The sequence below is a fragment of the Podarcis cretensis genome, assembly GCF_951804945.1.
Source record: "Podarcis cretensis genome assembly, chromosome: 8".
Classification (NCBI taxonomy): domain Eukaryota; kingdom Metazoa; phylum Chordata; class Lepidosauria; order Squamata; family Lacertidae; genus Podarcis; species Podarcis cretensis.
Window position 1 is genome coordinate 92,058,397 of NC_137177.1, and position 16,989 is coordinate 92,075,385.

The 16,989-nt window shown below is 43.7% G+C and overlaps 1 protein-coding gene across 6 annotated transcripts in view; it reads right to left on the minus strand.

Annotated features, from left to right (window-relative positions):
- FAM178B (family with sequence similarity 178 member B) overlaps positions 1 to 16,989 on the minus strand; it is a 209,065-nt gene that overhangs the window by 91,383 nt on the left and 100,693 nt on the right. For all 6 annotated transcript variants that reach the window (XR_013842003.1, XM_079988992.1, XM_079988991.1 and 3 more), the window contains one exon: positions 9,196 to 9,301. Coding sequence is in view for 5 of the 6 variants with exons in the window: in XM_079988992.1 (XP_079845118.1) it covers positions 9,196 to 9,301 (106 nt within the window). In the remaining variant the exon portion in view is untranslated. The remainder of the gene's footprint in view (positions 1 to 9,195; positions 9,302 to 16,989) is intronic.

Below are 16,989 nucleotides of genomic sequence, written 5' to 3' on the forward strand. Positions count from 1 at the left end.
ATAATGGAGGGATACAATCTATTTCAGAGAAACAGACCAGACAAGAAAGGAGGAGGGGTGGCGTTATATGTCAGGGATGTGTATACCTGTGAAGAGATCCAAGATTTAGAACCTCAAAGCCAAAGTGAGAGCATTTGGGTCAAAATTAAGGGAGAGAAGAATAACAGGGACCTCATTGTGGGAGTTTACTATAGATCCCCAAGCCAAACGGAGGACATAGATGATGCCTTCCTGGAACAGATGGCCAAGCATGCAAAAGGAAGGGAGATAGTAGTAATGGGGGACTTCAATTACCCGGATATTTGTTGGATGTCAAACTCAGCCAAGAGCATAAGGTCAAACAGATTCCTCATTGGCCTTGCAGACAACTTCATTGTCCAGAAAGTGGGAGAAGCAACAAGAGGAACAGCCATTTTAGATCTGGTCCTAACCAGTGTTGATGACCTGGTTAGTGGGGTAGAAGTGGAAGGATCATTAGGCGCGAGTGATCATGCTCTTCTGAAGTTTACTATACAGCGGAAAGGAGCAGCCAAGCATACTAGGACTCAATTTCTTGACTTTAAGAAAGCCAACTTCATAAAACTTAGGGAAGTGCTGGGTGAGATCCCATGGACAGTAATACTAAAAGGAAAGGGAGTTCATGATGGCTGGGAGTTTGTTAAGAGGGAGATAGTAAAAGCACAACTTCAGGCAATACCAATGAGACGGAAACATGGAAGGTGCCTAAAGAAGCCAGGGTGGCTATCTAAAGAACTTTTAACTGAGTTAAGATTAAAAAAGGATGTGTACAAAAAATGGAAAAGGGGGGAAACCACCAAAGAGGAATTCAAACAAATAGCCAGCACGTGTAGACCCAAAGTCAGAAAAGCTAAAGCACAGAATGAATTCAGGCTTGCTAGAGAGGTTAAAACCAACAAAAAAGGCTTTTATGGGTATGTTCGTAGCAAAAGGAAGAACAAAGAAACAGTGGGGTCACTCAGAGGAGAAGCTGGTGAAATGCAAACAGGGGACACAGAAAGGGCTGGATTCCTCAATGCCTTCTTTGCCTCAGTCTTCTTCGATAAAGAAAACAATGCCCGACCTGAAGAATTTGGAGCAAATGATTCAGCAGAGGAAACACAGCCCAGAATAACTAAGGAGATAGTACAAGAATACTTGGCTAGTTTAGATGTATTCAAGTCTCCAGGGCCAGATGAACTGCATCCAAGAGTATTAAAAGAACTGGCAGATGTGATCTCAGAACCACTGGCAGTCATCTTTGAGAATTCCTGGAGAACAGGCGAAGTCCCGGCAGACTGGAGGAGGGCAAATGTTGTCCCTATTTTCAAAAAGGGGAAAAGAGAGGACCCAAATAATTACCGCCCAGTCAGTCTGACATCAATACCAGGGAAGATTCTGGAGCAGATCATTAAGCAAACAGTCTGTGAGCACCTAGAAAGGAATACTGTGATCACCAATAGTCAGCATGGATTTCGGAAAAATAAGTCGTGTCAGACTAACCTGATCTCGTTTTTTGACAGAATTACAAGCCTGGTAGATGAAGGGAACGCAGTGGATGTAGCCTACCTTGATTTCAGCAAGGCATTTGACAAGGTGCCCCATGATATTCTTGTAAAGAAGCTGGTAAAATGCGGTCTTGACTATGCTACCACTCAGTGGATTTGTAACTGGCTGACTGACCGAACCCAAAGGGTGCTCATCAATGGTTCCTCTTCATCCTGGAGAAGAGTCACTAGTGGGGTGCCACAGGGTTCTGTCTTGGGCCCGGTCTTATTCAACATCTTTATCAACGACTTGGATGATGGACTCAAGGGCATCCTGATCAAATTTGCAGATGACACCAAACTGGGAGGGGTGGCTAACACCCCAGAGGACAGGATCACACTTCAAAACGACCTTGACAGATTAGAGAACTGGGCCAAAACAAACAAGATGAATTTTAATACGGAGAAATGTAAAGTATTGCACTTGGGCAAAAAAAATGAGAGGCACAAATACAAGATGGATGATACCTGGCCTGAGAGCAGTACATGTGAAAAGGATCTAGGAGTCTTGGTTGACCACAAACTTGACATGAGCCAACAGTGTGATGCGGCAGCTAAAAAAGCCAATGCAATTCTGGGCTGCATCAATAGGAGTATAGCATCTAGATCAAGGGAAGTAATAGTGCCACTGTATTCTGCTCTGGTCAGACCTCACCTGGAGTACTGTCTCCAGTTCTGGGCACCACAGTTCAAGAAGGACACTGACAAACTGGAACGTGTCCAGAAGAGGGCAACCAAAATGGTCAAAGGCCTGGAAACGATGCCTTATGAGGAACGGCTAAGGGAGCTGGGCATGTTTAGCCTGGAGAAGAGGAGGTTAAGGGGTGATATGATAGCCATGTTCAAATATATAAAAGGATGTCACATAGAGGAGGGAGAAAGGTTGTTTTCTGCTGCTCCAGAGAAGTGGACACGGAGCAATGGTTCCAAACTACAAGAAAAAAGATTCCACCTAAACATTAGGAAGAACTTCCTGACAGTAAGAGCTGTTCGACAGTGGAATTTGCTGCCAAGGAGTGTGGTGGAGTCTCCTTCTTTGGAGGTCTTTAAGCAGAGGCTTGACAACCATATGTTAGGAGTGCTCTGATGGTGTTTCCTGCTTGGCAGGGGGTTGGACTCGATGGCCCTTGTGGTCTCTTCCAACTCTATCATTCTATGATTCTATGATTAGAGGTGCCAGATGGGTGAAAAAGTCTAGCAGCAATACAGACGATGACACTGTGTTTTTAGAGCAACAGCCTGGAGATGGGCAGAGTCTCTCAGTGCATTTTCAGGGGGGCTATGAGAACGCAACACAGAACATGCCAAGGAAGCCAGACACAGGGCTTGTCCACACTTACTTTTAGTCCCACTCTTTGCAGGCACAGGTCCTTGCTTTACCAAGCGTTGGTTTTTTGCCCCAAATTCTCCCTGCAAAACCCCACTCTTTAAAGCTGAATCAGAGCAAATGTCAATTTGGGCTTTCCATGGATTGGCATTTGCTCTGATTGAGCTTTAAAGAGCAGGTTTTCGTGAAGCAATAAAACACAGTGCTCAGATACGGAGCTTAAAAGTGCAGACCTTGCCTGGAAAGAGCAGAGGAAAAGTAAGTGCGACTAAGTCTGAAGTCCTATCTGTAGAAGTCAGCTTCAGACTGATTATTAAGGGGCTCCTTTGCTGGTCTCCTTGTAGTTTCTACCCAGGACTCAGGAACCTTTTTCAGCCTAAGGGCTGCATTATCTCTTTCTCTCTCTTTATATATAATTTCTCCCCCCCACCACGTATATACAATATTAATTTGAGAGAACAAAAGAGAAGTAATAAAAAAGTATAATAATGGAAACTTGTAGTACATATTGCTTTCTTGATCTACATAAAGTCTCTGTATAATTATACAGAAATGCATTATCATATACCTAATAAAATGTGTGGATTTGCTTTTTCCTGTACTTTATTACACCAATACATTATAAATGCACTCCATTTTTCTATAAAACAATAATAAGATTGCCTGCCTGCTCTGACCTTGACTAAGTAAGTTAATTTGATCATATTTACAATATCCCACACTGATTATCCAACAAAGGGGCCCTTATTTTCCCCCAATTATGACTTATGGTTATATGAGCATATGCATAATAAACTAAAAACCAGTCTTTTATCATCCGTTATAACATGGTCTTTAATAAATCCACAAAGGATAACCAATGGATCTACTAAAAGTGTATGCAGTGGTACCTCGGGTTACAGACGCTTCAGGTTACAGACTCCGCTAACCCAGAAATAGTACCTCGGGTTAAGAACTTTGCTTCAAGATGAGAACAGAAATCAGCTGAAGGCTCCATTAGCTAAAGTGCTTCAGGTTAAGAAAAATTTCAGGTTAAGAATGGACCTCCAGAACGAATTAAGTTCTTAACCCGAGGTACCACTGTACCCTGTGACTGTTTCTATTTCTTTTATCATCGCCCAACAGAATTTATTTATTTTTGGACAAGTCCAGAAAATACATTGTATATCAGCCTTATTTGTTTTACAATGGCAGCCTATATTGCTTGTTGTTCTGTATATATGACTATGTTGTTCTGACATCAGATACGATCACATACTATCATTAAGATTAACAGATATGGTTTGTTGAGGAATATTTAACCATTCTTTTTGGGGTGCCAAATGCTAGTGGGGATGGGCAGTAGTGGGTGGTGCAACAAAATGTTAATTGCACCTTTATATGGTGGTATTATTAATATTATTGTTGTTTGTTTATTTATTATTTTATATTGCATCCTTCACCAGTAGGTCTCAGGGCAGGTCACAATTTTAATTTCAGTATTAAAAACAGGTAAAACAAATTGCAAACACAGGAATAGCAGCAAAACTACCCTCCTCCAAAAAATAAGGGCTTTTTGCTGTAAGGAAAGTAACAGGAAAATGCACTGGAAAGTGTAGGATAAAACTTGACACAACATTGTAAACAAATCAGAATTCTCAATAAATAGCAGGTGTTATCTAACCTCCATGAAACTTTGTGCAAGGAAATCAGGATGAATGCTCAATAAACAGGCTGTTTATTGGGTTTTGAGGTGACAGCTTTAACCCTAGGTTTGAGGAGCAATTAGTGTGTGGGGCACTGCAAAACAGGGGGTTTTCACTGCAAAATGCTGCCAAACTGTTGCCAAACTTTGGCACCGGTTTGGAGTAAATCAGACAATGTTGGATTTTGGGGTGTTAACCACTGACCTCATGTTTGGTGTGTCAATTACTCAATTGGTGAGGTTTGTGCAAAACGTGGGGTTCTCCTTGAAAAATGCTGCAAAGCAACTACAAAACTTTGGCACAGGTTTGGAGGGGATCCAAAATTTTGGAGTTTGTAGTTAATTGTCCTGTCTGGAAGCAGGCCTTACGCCCCTGGATCTATTTCTGCTTTGACTCTGACCTGGACCAGACCTGCCTTGCCTCCAGCCTGAATTCAACATTCTGCTAACCCCAGTTACCTGCTCTGATTGCAAAGACTGAGACCATCTACATGACTCAGGCTGGCTGGTATCATTGGAGACAGACAGCATGTATGACATGCATGTCATGTATGACAAGCATTGAGAAATGTTGATCACAGACGATTGCAGTAAAGCTTAAGCTGCCGTCTATGTGAATGTGTCCTCTGGCAGGAGAAGAGAATCAGATGCATAATACATAGAGAAAGAACTGGTGGTTCTCTCCCTTGCTGAGGAGGCGCGGAGGTAACGAGAGGCAGCCTACGTCTCTGTGCTGAAGGCTGTAGTGGAACTGGCCAAGATGAAAGGAAGGATGGAAATCCAAAGCAGTATCTTGCTGAATTATTCAAGTCGGGGAATGAAGTTGTTGGTCTAAGGAGTTACAGAAGGAAGTGGTGGACCATGGGGCAATCCAGGTTCTAGCACAGGGGTAGGCAAACTAAGGCCCGTGGGCCAGATCCAGCCCAATTGCCTTCTCAATCTGGCCCATGGACGGTCTGGGAATCAGCGTGTTTTTACATGAGTAGAATGTGTCCTTTAATTTAAGATGCATCTCTGGGTTATTTGTGGGGCCTGCCTGGTTTTTTTTTTTTTTTTTAATATTTATTAAAGTTTCAAAAAAGTTACAAGAATGAAAAAAAGAAAAAAAGAAACAAAAAATACAGAGTACAAAAAAGTAAAAACAATTAAAAACAAGTCAACCTTTCCATATCTTGACTTTCATTTACTTGTTTCCCTGACCTCCTCACACCTCCCTTTTTTGTATTCTAGTTCAATTAGTTATTTCAGCAAATCCTTTCCATTTTTGCTTTTATCTTAATAATTTATCTTAATATATTATAACTTTACATTCTCACCTGTTAATAATCCATCTTTAAATACTCCTTTATAACATTACTGCTAAAACCACATAACCTCATTCCAACATCCTTCTAACATTCCTTAATTTTACAATATTTCTGTAGATAGTCTTTAAATTTCTTCCAATCTTCTTCTACCGACTTTTTTCCCTGGTCTCGGATTCTGCCAGTCATTTCCGCCAGCTCCATGTACTCCATCACCTTCATCTGCCATTCTTCCCGGGTGGGTAGCTCTTGTGTCTTCCAATACTTTGCGATGAGTATTCTTGCTGCTGTTGTGGCATACATAAAAAAAGTTCTATCCTTCTTTAACACCAATTGGCCAACCATGCCCAGGAGAAAGGCCTCTGGTTTTTTCAGGAAGGTATATTTAAATACCTTTTTCATTTCATTATACTGTAGATCATCTCCCAGAAAGCCTTAATCCTTGGGCACGTCCACCAAAGGTGAAAGAATGTACCTTCAGTCTCTTTACATTTCCAACATTTATTATCAGGCAAGTGATATATTTTTGCGAGCTTGATTGGTGTCATGTACCACCTGTATATCATTTTCATAATATTCTCTCTTAAACCTCATACCTGTGGTCCATAACTGTTCCCAGTCAGCCAGCATAATCTTGTGCCCATTTTATCATAGCAGATTTCACCATTTCGTCCTGAGTGTTCCATTTCAACAGCAAGTTATACATTCTTGATAGAGTCTTAGTTTTGGGATCTAACAGTTCTGTTTCCAATTTTGATTTTTCCACCTGGAAGCCAATTTTCTTGTCCAATTTGTATGCCTCCATTATTTGATAATAGTGAAGCCAATCTCGCACTTTGTCTTTTAGTTTTTCAAAGCTCTGCAATTTTAATTTATCTCCCTCTTGTTCCAAAATTTCCCAATATTTTGGCCATTTGGCCTCCATATTGAGCTTTTTCTGAGCCTTCGCTTCCATCGGTGACAGCCACCTCTGCCTGGTGTTTTTAAACAAGTAGAATGTGTCCTTTTATTTAAAATGCATCTCTGGGTTATTTGTGGGGCATAGGAATTTGTTCGTTTCCCCCCTCCAAAATATAGTCCAGCCCCCCACAAGGTCTGAGGGACAGTGGACCGGCCCCCTGCTGAAAAAGTCTGCTGACCCCTGTTCTAGCACTTCATTGCTGCCAATTCTCAAGCAGATTAACACCTGCTTTGTGACTTGGTTTCCCCTCTGTTGCAAAAAGCAATATCTGTCCAGCATATCTGAAGTGTTCAGCAGTAAATCTGAGGAGCTCCAGGAGCTATTTAGTTGGGGGACTGTATGAGCTGGCGATGGAGGAGCCTGAACCAGAGACCTGCTCTGTGTCTTCATCTCTTGCCTGGGGAAGACAGATGCTCCTCCCACTGAAAGAACATGCTGCTCCTTTGCTAGTATAAACCTTAGGACGTCCTCCTTGCTTCAGTCCCAAGAGCCAGAACAGCCACAGGAAGGGTGGATTAAGGGTTTGTCCCATAGGATCTTCAAACAAGGAGCTGTCTGGCTTAGCTAAGTGTCAGCATTGGCCATGCCAGTTATTCACCCATTTTCACCTCCGCAAGGCCAGACTAAAGGAAGAGCGGTTTCTGTGCAGCTTTCCATTTAGAGCCCCCAGGAAGGGGCAGGCTCTTTGTGCCCAGGCATGACTGCTTGTCTGTTGCAGGAGACAGAATATGGTGATTCTTTCCCCTTATGCTGGCCATGGATGCTCTGCAGCCAAGCAGGTCTTAAAACTCTGCACAAAAGCATGCTCAAATTCCCAATCTAAATGATTCAGATTGGGAAAACCCACACGTACCAGCTTGTTTTGCATAATTTATCATAATTCCAACATCCAGAGCCTTTGATGGTGTAGAGGAGTGGTGCCTTTCCCTGAAGACGGTGCGTCTGTTGCAAGGTGTTATGTTTCCCCTAGCTATCAAACCACATCTTTGTCCCTGGAAAATGTTATCCACCCCCTGCAAAAGAAACCTAGCACATCAGTTGCAGTTTTCTGCAAATGTAACTGCGCTGCTGTCACAGTTTCATAGCAACAAGAAAAATTGCATCCATGGAATGTCACCCTGCTTCACAGCCCTTGCATTTGATTCAGCAGCTCACTTTTAAAAGTTTTTAACCAAGCCCTGTTTCTGAGCAGTATGTCACACAAAGCATGGAAAATTGGTCCTTGTTGCAAGCATTTTTCTTGGCACATCAGATTTCTGGGCTCACGCTGTCACACCAGGAATGCTTCTGTGTAACAAATAGCTCTGACACTTTAAGGTTGTGATGGTTTCAGCAGTGCTTTCCTCCATCACCACTTGAAAATCCTAATCCCCTGGGTAGGGGCATCACAATTAGCTGCCACAGAGATGATTGTGGTGTGTGACAAGCAGCGGATTAGGAGGATGGAAGGCAGAGGAGCAGGCCGTTGCAGGGAGGCAAGAGGAGCTAATCCACACACAGGGTGAATGAAACCAGATTAGCGAACATCAGAACCAGATTGTGCAAATACAGTAAATGCCAGTCAAAACCTTATTTCCAGGGCCTAGCTCAGTCTTCCCCAACCTGGTGCCCTCCAGATGTTTTGAACTACAATGCTCATCAGCTCCAGCCAATGGTCAGGGCTGACAGGAGCTGCACTCCAAAACATGTTGAGGGCACCTGGGCTTTGGGTCTTTGCTATTAAATAGGGCCTCCTCATTCAGAATCTGGGGCAGTCACATGGCTTGTCTTTGACAAAAAAGGCTTTCTGGCACCCATCACATTCTGGGCCTCCCAACAGATCATGTGTAATGTTAGTTTCCAGAACCTGCTTTAGATAATCTAAACCCCTTCCTCATTGTCTGTGTCTCAGCCAGAAAATGGTGGTTGCATATGAACAGACACAGGAGCAGGTGTAGGTTTTGATGCTGCCAGTGAGTTGTGTTACCTTCGCTCCTCACATGTACAGCCTTCAAATCAAACCAGGACCACTTCTTCCACTGCGCCTGTCTCCCCATGATTCAGACAAGCTGTTTGTTTAATCCCCCCCGTCCCCCCTCTGTGAGTACCCTGCATGAAACTCTTCTTTGGTGGTTTGTTTGTTTTTTAAAAAAACCAAACAGCTTTTTTAACCCCTGAAAAACTGCTCTGAGAAGAGTGCTGGCACCAGGGCCTGCCAACCCACCCTGTACAAATCCAGTTTCCATTGCAGACTGGAAAAACAGGCTTCTCCTAAATTCAGTCTGGAGGAAGAGATTGGGACATGTGCCCAAAATGCAGTGGGCATGTTTTCATGCTGGGTCGACAGCTGGGAGTAGCTATGTCTGGATGCACCGGGTGTTTTGCTTGACGCTTACCTTAAATATATCTCCAAGCACTGATGGCAAGGTGAGCTGCCAAGACGCTCCCTCAGGAAGGCTCTCGCTCTTGGTGTCTGCGGAGCCAGGAAGGTGTTCAGAAACCCTTGAGGCAAGAGGAACAAGGAGGAGGTCAGCAGGGGGAGACCAAGGGCAACCCTGGAGTCCATGGGCTGAAGACCTTGGGAATGCCAAACTGAACAGCATCTGATCACGAGAAACGAAACCTCACTCTCTTATTTATCCACGCAACGAAAGCAGAACATTGTTTAAATTTTAGCATGGATAAAAAGATTGTTTATAAATGTATAACCTTTAATAAGTTTACAAAAGTATGAGATTAATGAACACATTAACACAGAACATTCATAGGAGAATCATAGGTACATTATTATAACATTACACTATATACAGAGCAGTTTCTTTCAAGCTCTTTTGGATGCAAACATCAATTATATCATTAAAATCCATAAGTCACAGTTTACCATTCTCTATGCAGAGAATGCTTTGATCAGAAAACTGATCTTGGGACATTGATGACCATAGATAATTCTTTATCTTTTCTAGTCTAAAAAAATGATCATTCACCAGTACAGTTTGCAACCATTAAGCATGGGAACAATCTGAAAATAGTTTCCAAAGGTGAGAGCTGAGCGCAGGGTGTGGACCAAAGGTGGAAGAACTACCCCAAGAGGAGCATGATGTGTCCCATACCAGAGGTACTGCCCGTCCCCCAACACCCCATTTTTTTGGTAACAAATTGGGTGCCACTACTAATAACTTGATAAAAGTGCTGCAGGTGTCTTGGACAGCAAAAAAAAAAAGAAAAAGAAAAAAAGAGGTGACTATTCTCCATACCAGTGAGGACTGTCACAAAAAAGCACTGGTTGCAACTCTTTCTTTCCATTGGGACTGAGTAAACTCAACTGGATGGAGCTGGAATAATTGTGCTTTTTCAGAGTCTCCGCCTCCTCTCCCCTCCCCACACGAAACCACTTGAGTCTGGCATGTTGCCAGCTGCTGTTTTGAGAAATAACTTCATCCTAACCCAGGGAGTGGAGGGCTTCCAACACACACTTTCATCATGGCAACGTGGAGCAAAAGGCGATTTCACACTCTGCTCCAGATTTCTGCTCAGCAAATCTAACTGGGGGGGGGGGGGACCCTCACTTCTCAGCCCCCACCCTTCGTTCCCATTAGAAACCTTCAATTTCAAGGCTCAATTTCTCAGCCATCTCAGATTGCTCTGGGCTGAAACTGAACATGCAGGATCAGACGGCAGCTCTGATTCCACCCGCCTTTTATTCTCTTTTATTTATTTATTCCTCTTCTTCATAACCGAAAGTGATTTTAAAAATGCCTCTTTTTATTATTAGAAGGCTTTTAGCTCAAAAGTCTGACCTACATTGAAGACTGTATAATTTAATCAGGATGAAAGAAAGTTCTCTCATTTCTTGATACCACATTTTTAACTCTTACCATCCTGTTGATGAGAAATCTCATAAAAACCAGCACTGTTCTTGAATTTCCTTGGGGGGGGGGGTGGACACACAGCAGCACCATCTTTAACTCTTTCTTTATTCCAAAGCACAGGCATTTTCACACGAGGCTTAAATGTGTAGACAATACGAATCTAAACTCAACTTTGGCTGAAAGGTAGAATCCGACTGCCTGTGCCATAGCCAAATTATCATTATGGAATTGGACTTCCCTATTTTCATCAGAGAAATGTTGGAGGGAATTTTGCAAATTTGACATAAAAATGGCCCTCCACTTTCCTGTCTGCACCAGCCACATTCACGCAGTGACAATATAACCAGGGCTGCACAGTGTTTCTTATGCATACTCTGTGCGTCTAATTCTGGAATGTTCCCCAGCAACTATTGTGTGATTGGTTAACTCTAGTCACATGGGAGGTATCTCATTATCCATTTTGTTTTGTGGGTGAGTGACTTGGCTGTAATGGTGGCATCTGCATGAACACGGAAGAAGAGACCGTGTTAGAGAACTCTCCCTCTCGATGCAATAGAGGAGAGGAGTGCTCATGTTTCTGAGTGAATGCATGTGAAGTTGATGCTCAGAAGTTGATGTTCTCCCAAAGAAGCAGGAAGGAGAATGGGGAAACCTCTCAGAAGGAGCTGCATGGCCAAGGCGGGTCATGTGCAGAAGGCTGAGAGCAAGGACTGGGCAGAGAGAAAGGAAGATGCTGTAATCTTCAACTAAGAAAAACCAAGCCCATGCTTGGATAAGCATGTGAATGTAAATACTTTGCATATATCTTCTTTAGCTATATGTTATACAGGTAAAAGCTTTTGAATAGTTTAACAAGTGTTTGGACACTGTTCTATTCTAATTTCAGGAAATAAAATTTCAAGATTTGGCTTCCTAGCTGCAATTTATCTACTCTGTCATCCATAACCGGGAAGACGTCTCTGTTTCATCACAGCATCCATGACATCATCCAGCCCTTGACACAAGGGAGAATGGATTGCGAGTTGCAGGTTATGAAACTCCACACAGGGGATTTTTAGTGGCTCACAGCATAATTTGCGAGCTTTTTTGCAGAGAAAGTCTTGCTGCTCCACCATGACCTCCCTGCCAATTTGGATACAGTAACAGAACTGGAGGCCCCTCGACTGTCCTCAGGTCCAGTATTGGACCATTTCGACTGGATACTCCCTGCCAATGTGGACAGATTCCTCCGAGCTGGAAGGCCCACCACTTGCCCCCTTGACTCGCTCCCGTCCTGGCTGATTAGAGCGTGTCCAGACGAGGTGCGGGTCTCCCTGGGTGATATCATTAATCAGTCCCTTGGCACGGGGACTTTCCTAGGGGAGTTGAAGGAAGCAGTGGTGCATCTGCTCATAAAGAAAACATCTCTATATCCTTTAGATCTATCCAATTACCACCCAGTTTCGAATCTTCTGTACCTGGGTAAAGTAATTGAGAGAGCGGTTGCCGAACAGCTTGGCAGGTTTGTGGATGAGACACCGGCTCTGGATCCATTTCAGTCCGGCTTTCACCCTGGTTACGGGACCGAGATGGCTTTGGTCACCGTAGACCCCTGGATCGAGGCAGGTCGGGACTGCTGATTCTCTTAGATCTGTCGACTGCCTTCAACATGGTCAGTCATGATCTTTTGGGGATTCAGAGCACAGTCCGACAATGGATGCGCTCCTTTATCTCAGGTCGGGGACAGAGGGTGGCGCTAGGGAAGGAGTTGTTCCCGCAGCACTCCTAGGTGTGTGGAGTCCCGCGGGGCACAATCCTTTCTCCGATGCTTTTCAATATCTTTATGCGCCAGACTTTTCGGAGTTTTGGTCTGGGTTGTCATCAATATGCTGATGACACCCAGCTTTATCTGTTGATGGACGGCCACCCTGACTTGGCCCCGGACACACTGACCAGATGCTTGGAAGCTGTGGCTGGATGGCTGTGTGGGAGCTGGTTGAAGTTAAATCCTCCAAAGACAGAGGTCCTCACATTTCATCTCCACCGTATTAAGCCTTTCGTGCCCTGATCTGGCCACAGTGATCCATGCGATGGTCACCTCCAGGCTTGATTATTGTAACTCGCTCTACGCGGGGCTGCCCTTGAAGCTGACCCAGAAACTCCAGCGGGTGCAGAATGCTGCGGCGAGGCTTCTTACTGGGTCCTTGCCGCGGGTTCAGATTCATCCAGTGCACTGGCTCCCAGTGGAGTACAGAGTCAGGCTTAAGGTCTGGTTTTGACCTTTAAAGCCCTATATGGCCTAGGACCCACATACCTATGGGACCGCCTCTCCTGGTATGCCCCACGGAGGACCTTAAGGGCCACAAATGACAACACTTTGGAGGTCCCAAGTCGCAAGGTGGTTAGATTGGTCTCGACTAGGGCCTGGGCCTTTTCAGTACTGGCCCCGACTTGGTGGAACGCTCTGTCACAAGAGACTAGGACCCTGAGGGACTTGACATCTTTCCACAGGGCCTGCAAGACAGAGCTGTTCTGCCTGGCCTTTGGTTTGGACTCAGTCTGACCCTTATGTTTCCCTTCCCTTAGGTTTTTATATATGGGCTACTTTTAAAATGAGGCTGCATTTTAAATTGCATTTTAACCTGTATTTTAAATTGGTTTCTTTCTATTATGTTTTTATTGTAATTTTACTGGTGTTAGCCGCCCTGAGCCTGGCTCTGGCCGGGGAGGGTGGGGTATAAATAAAAATTATTATTATTATTATTATTATTATTATTATTATTATTATTAATCCTAACAATGTCTACTTACAAAAAGGGAAAGGTAGTTAGGATTGCAGCCTCAAACTTGATTTTTCAGGTATGCAAGTCAGTCAAATCTTTTAAGAGAACACAGTATTTTGCCCATCCCTCATGATAACAAAACAGGATTTTTCATTTCAGTTTAATATTTATTTCCCCATTTTTCTTTCTATGGAAACCAAATGCAAGCAAAAAAAACCAATATCAAAAACAGCAATATAAACCATTCAACAAACGGATGAACCCCATGAATGCTTCCTAGGCTGTTGGATTTTCCATTACAGAGCAACGTCTTCCCCACACATCCTCTGCTCAAATTGCTTAAAAGCAAACAAACACACACATTCCCACAGAGGTAAATGTTATGTTGCTACAGCCTTTGAAAGGACCTCAGCTATCTCTGCTCATGTAAATAAGTGGAAAGGTGTGAAGGGAATCAGACCCCTGTGTGTTATGCTCATTCAGCCATGGGATTGCCGTTCTCCAGCAGCTCAGCTATGGCCCGTGATAGCTGCTAGATTCTCCCTTCCCAGAGCTATCAAGAGCTAAAGGAGCAAAGGGGAGAATAAGACATGGCATGAGCTCTTGGCTGCGATGTAAAAACAGCTCAATTCACTCTTGCTCAGGTGCAAAGTGATCAGGTGATGGTGGTGGAGGAGGAGGAGGATTGGTGCAGAGCAAATCACAAAGGCCAAACGCAGCAGGAGGGGACCTGGCAGCCTGCCCAGGCGCTGGCAACAATAGAGCCTTAACAAAGCAAACCCCGTTAATCCCGTGGGTGGGAAGCCTCTTGACTGCCAGGCAGTGGAAGTTACACCTGGCTCTGCGCAGAGGCTTTAATTTCCCCCAGTTTGAGAGAATGGAGCAGAGAGGCTACCACTGGGCCCAAGGTCAAGGGTTTGGAAAGGGTCACAAGACGTCTAGTTCAAAGGGGGGAATTATGCACTCAATAGGTCATCAAGGACACACACACAAAAGCAGAGGGAAAAGGATGATGGGGAAAACAGCTTGCCAAGAACAGAAATTCTTCCTACTGAACAGTGGAAAATGTGGCCTCAGATTCTCAGTCACTTTTAAGAGCTGGGCTGGAGCAAGTCAGTTTTGCCGCTTGAGGCGAAGGACAAGATGGAGACCCCGATGTTCTATGTACAGAAGCCAGCTGGCCTGGCAGTTGAATCTTATTTCTTTATATCTGAATGCAATAGTGTTCTCTATCACTTCTGAGGGCAGCATCATTACCCTATATTGTTTTGTGGCTTGGCCCTCCCCCCGGCTAGTTATCAGAGTGCAGAACAGGCAAATAGCATACATAGCCCTGGTCTCTCTCACACACACAAAAAGAGCACAGCCATGGGGTTGCCACGGCTGCCCTCCCAGCATCTGCCAGAGTCGGCCCTGTCCAAATGTCTTGCTACTCCTCCACTGCCCAGAGATGGAAGGACCAGCGTCTGGGCTGATGTCAAGCTTCAGAGGCACATGGCAAGCATTAGGCAAAGGTGAAGTCATCACCTGAGATGACGGATTTTGCCTGCTTGTCAGAGTAGCAGAACTCCCTGGAGGCACCATTAGGAACTGAGGGGTGGGGGAAGAGAAATTCAGGACAGTTTGAATTCCACTGTGATGTGAAAATACCTAATTTGCACTTTCCCAAACAATATGTAAACTGAAACTAGTCTTTGAAACTCCCATTGTTCTAGGCACATTTTGTGACAAGGAATTTCGTTAGCGCAAGTAGTTTCTGAGCTCTGGGTACAGTACTGCGCCTAAGATTTCAGATGAAAACTGCAGAGTGGAAGGAAAGGAGGACCTTTTTCTGCCTGCCCACTTCCAGCTACTCTCTGAAGACTGGAGAAGAGACCCTCTTAAGAATATTAGGGGGGTGGGCAGGGTAAGGACTAGACCATGTGAAAATGAACATAATATTTTAGCTGCAGTTCATTCACTTCCAGTTTTGTATTCTTGTTGTAAAAAAATCGTGCCTAGACATTCTGTCGTTGCGCCCATATGTTATGTTAATGTTAATTTAAGGTGCCTTTTAGCTCCTAGCTTTCATATCTCTGTTTCTAACATTGACTGAAACACAGCTGTCCTTTGACATTTGCATTTCTCCCAATGCTGCAATGCTGCAAAAACGTGTGTGCAAGGGGCAAGTGTGCCCTTCACAGTTTGGGACCAGTTCACCTGCAATACGGCTTTACCCCCATATATATCCACTTGCCCTTGTTGATCTGCGGAGCTGGCACAGTTACAAACACCTCATAAAGCTCATTCTGCATTTGTAAGAACACAGTCTTTGAGTGTGACAGCTCTGGAACTCCCTGGCTAGTGACGCCAGGCAGGCTCCATTTGCCACCTGCTCAAAACATTTTTCTTTAGGCAGGTCTACCTAATGTGGACATGTGTTTTCATCTGTTTTTAGCTTATTTTGTTTTTAATTATTTTGAATGTTTTAAACAGCTGTCTTAACTGTTTTTTATTGATAATTTTATTGCTTGATTCTTTTTGTAAACAGCTTTCTGAGGGTGTTTTTTTCTAAAAGCAAGTGTTACATAAATTTTATGAAATAAATAAAATAAATATATGAGTGAAAATAACATAGAACAATGCTTTGCAAAAATGTATGGATTAGTCAAAACTGCACACAAAAATATGCACATTAGGATAAATTTGTTCTAAAATGCTGATGAATATTCATTAGGACCTTTTAAAAATGGCAAATCAGAAACTGGTGAAGAAATATGAAGAAATATGGATCACAAACTGTAAAAAGGAGCAAGGGAGAGAAATGGGCAGATCCGTCCCTCCCAGGCTGCAATGCCCCGCAAGGTCCTCCTGAACAAGCCCCAAGAAATGCAGTGGAGCTAAGGAAGGGCAAGGTGCTCCTGCTCTTAGGCAGCTACTCATGCCTCTCAGTGGGACTCGCACAAAACTTGGATTATTTAAAAATCTCAAGTGCCAAAATGTCTCAGTCCAATCCTGTGGCCCTATTCCTTGGGTGCTATTTCCTGAATTTCTGTTTCTGTGCCAGGGGGCAACCCTGGGGTGTGAAAAGTCCAACTGATCTCACATAAGACATTATAAGAAGAATGTGGCAAATAGGAGACAGCTGTTATGTGTGAAGGTGATTAAAGGATCCTTAAACAACAAATTCACTTTTTAAAAAAGTTTTAACCTTTTGAAGTGACAGAGAAATGCATTGAAAAGTTTAGGAAGGTGTGGAAATACACCCTGCAAGCAAATCAGGATGAATTATGTTGTATAACTCATTGGTCTTCTGCTGGTGGGTCAGTACTGACTTAGTGAGTAAGAAAGATTAGGAAATGGGTTCTCCAGTGCAGGTCTGGACTAAAAGTGGGTCCTGGGACCCACTATTCCACCACGCAGCACAAAACCTCCAGAGAAAAACCTGCCAAGCCAAAGGCTTATATCGCCTAGCAGACTTCTACAAAAACAACAAACCCATATCAACACAAGAAATACAAGACAAACTAGGGCATACCCCTGGCTAACACACTACCAAATTACATGCCCTCTTTAAATA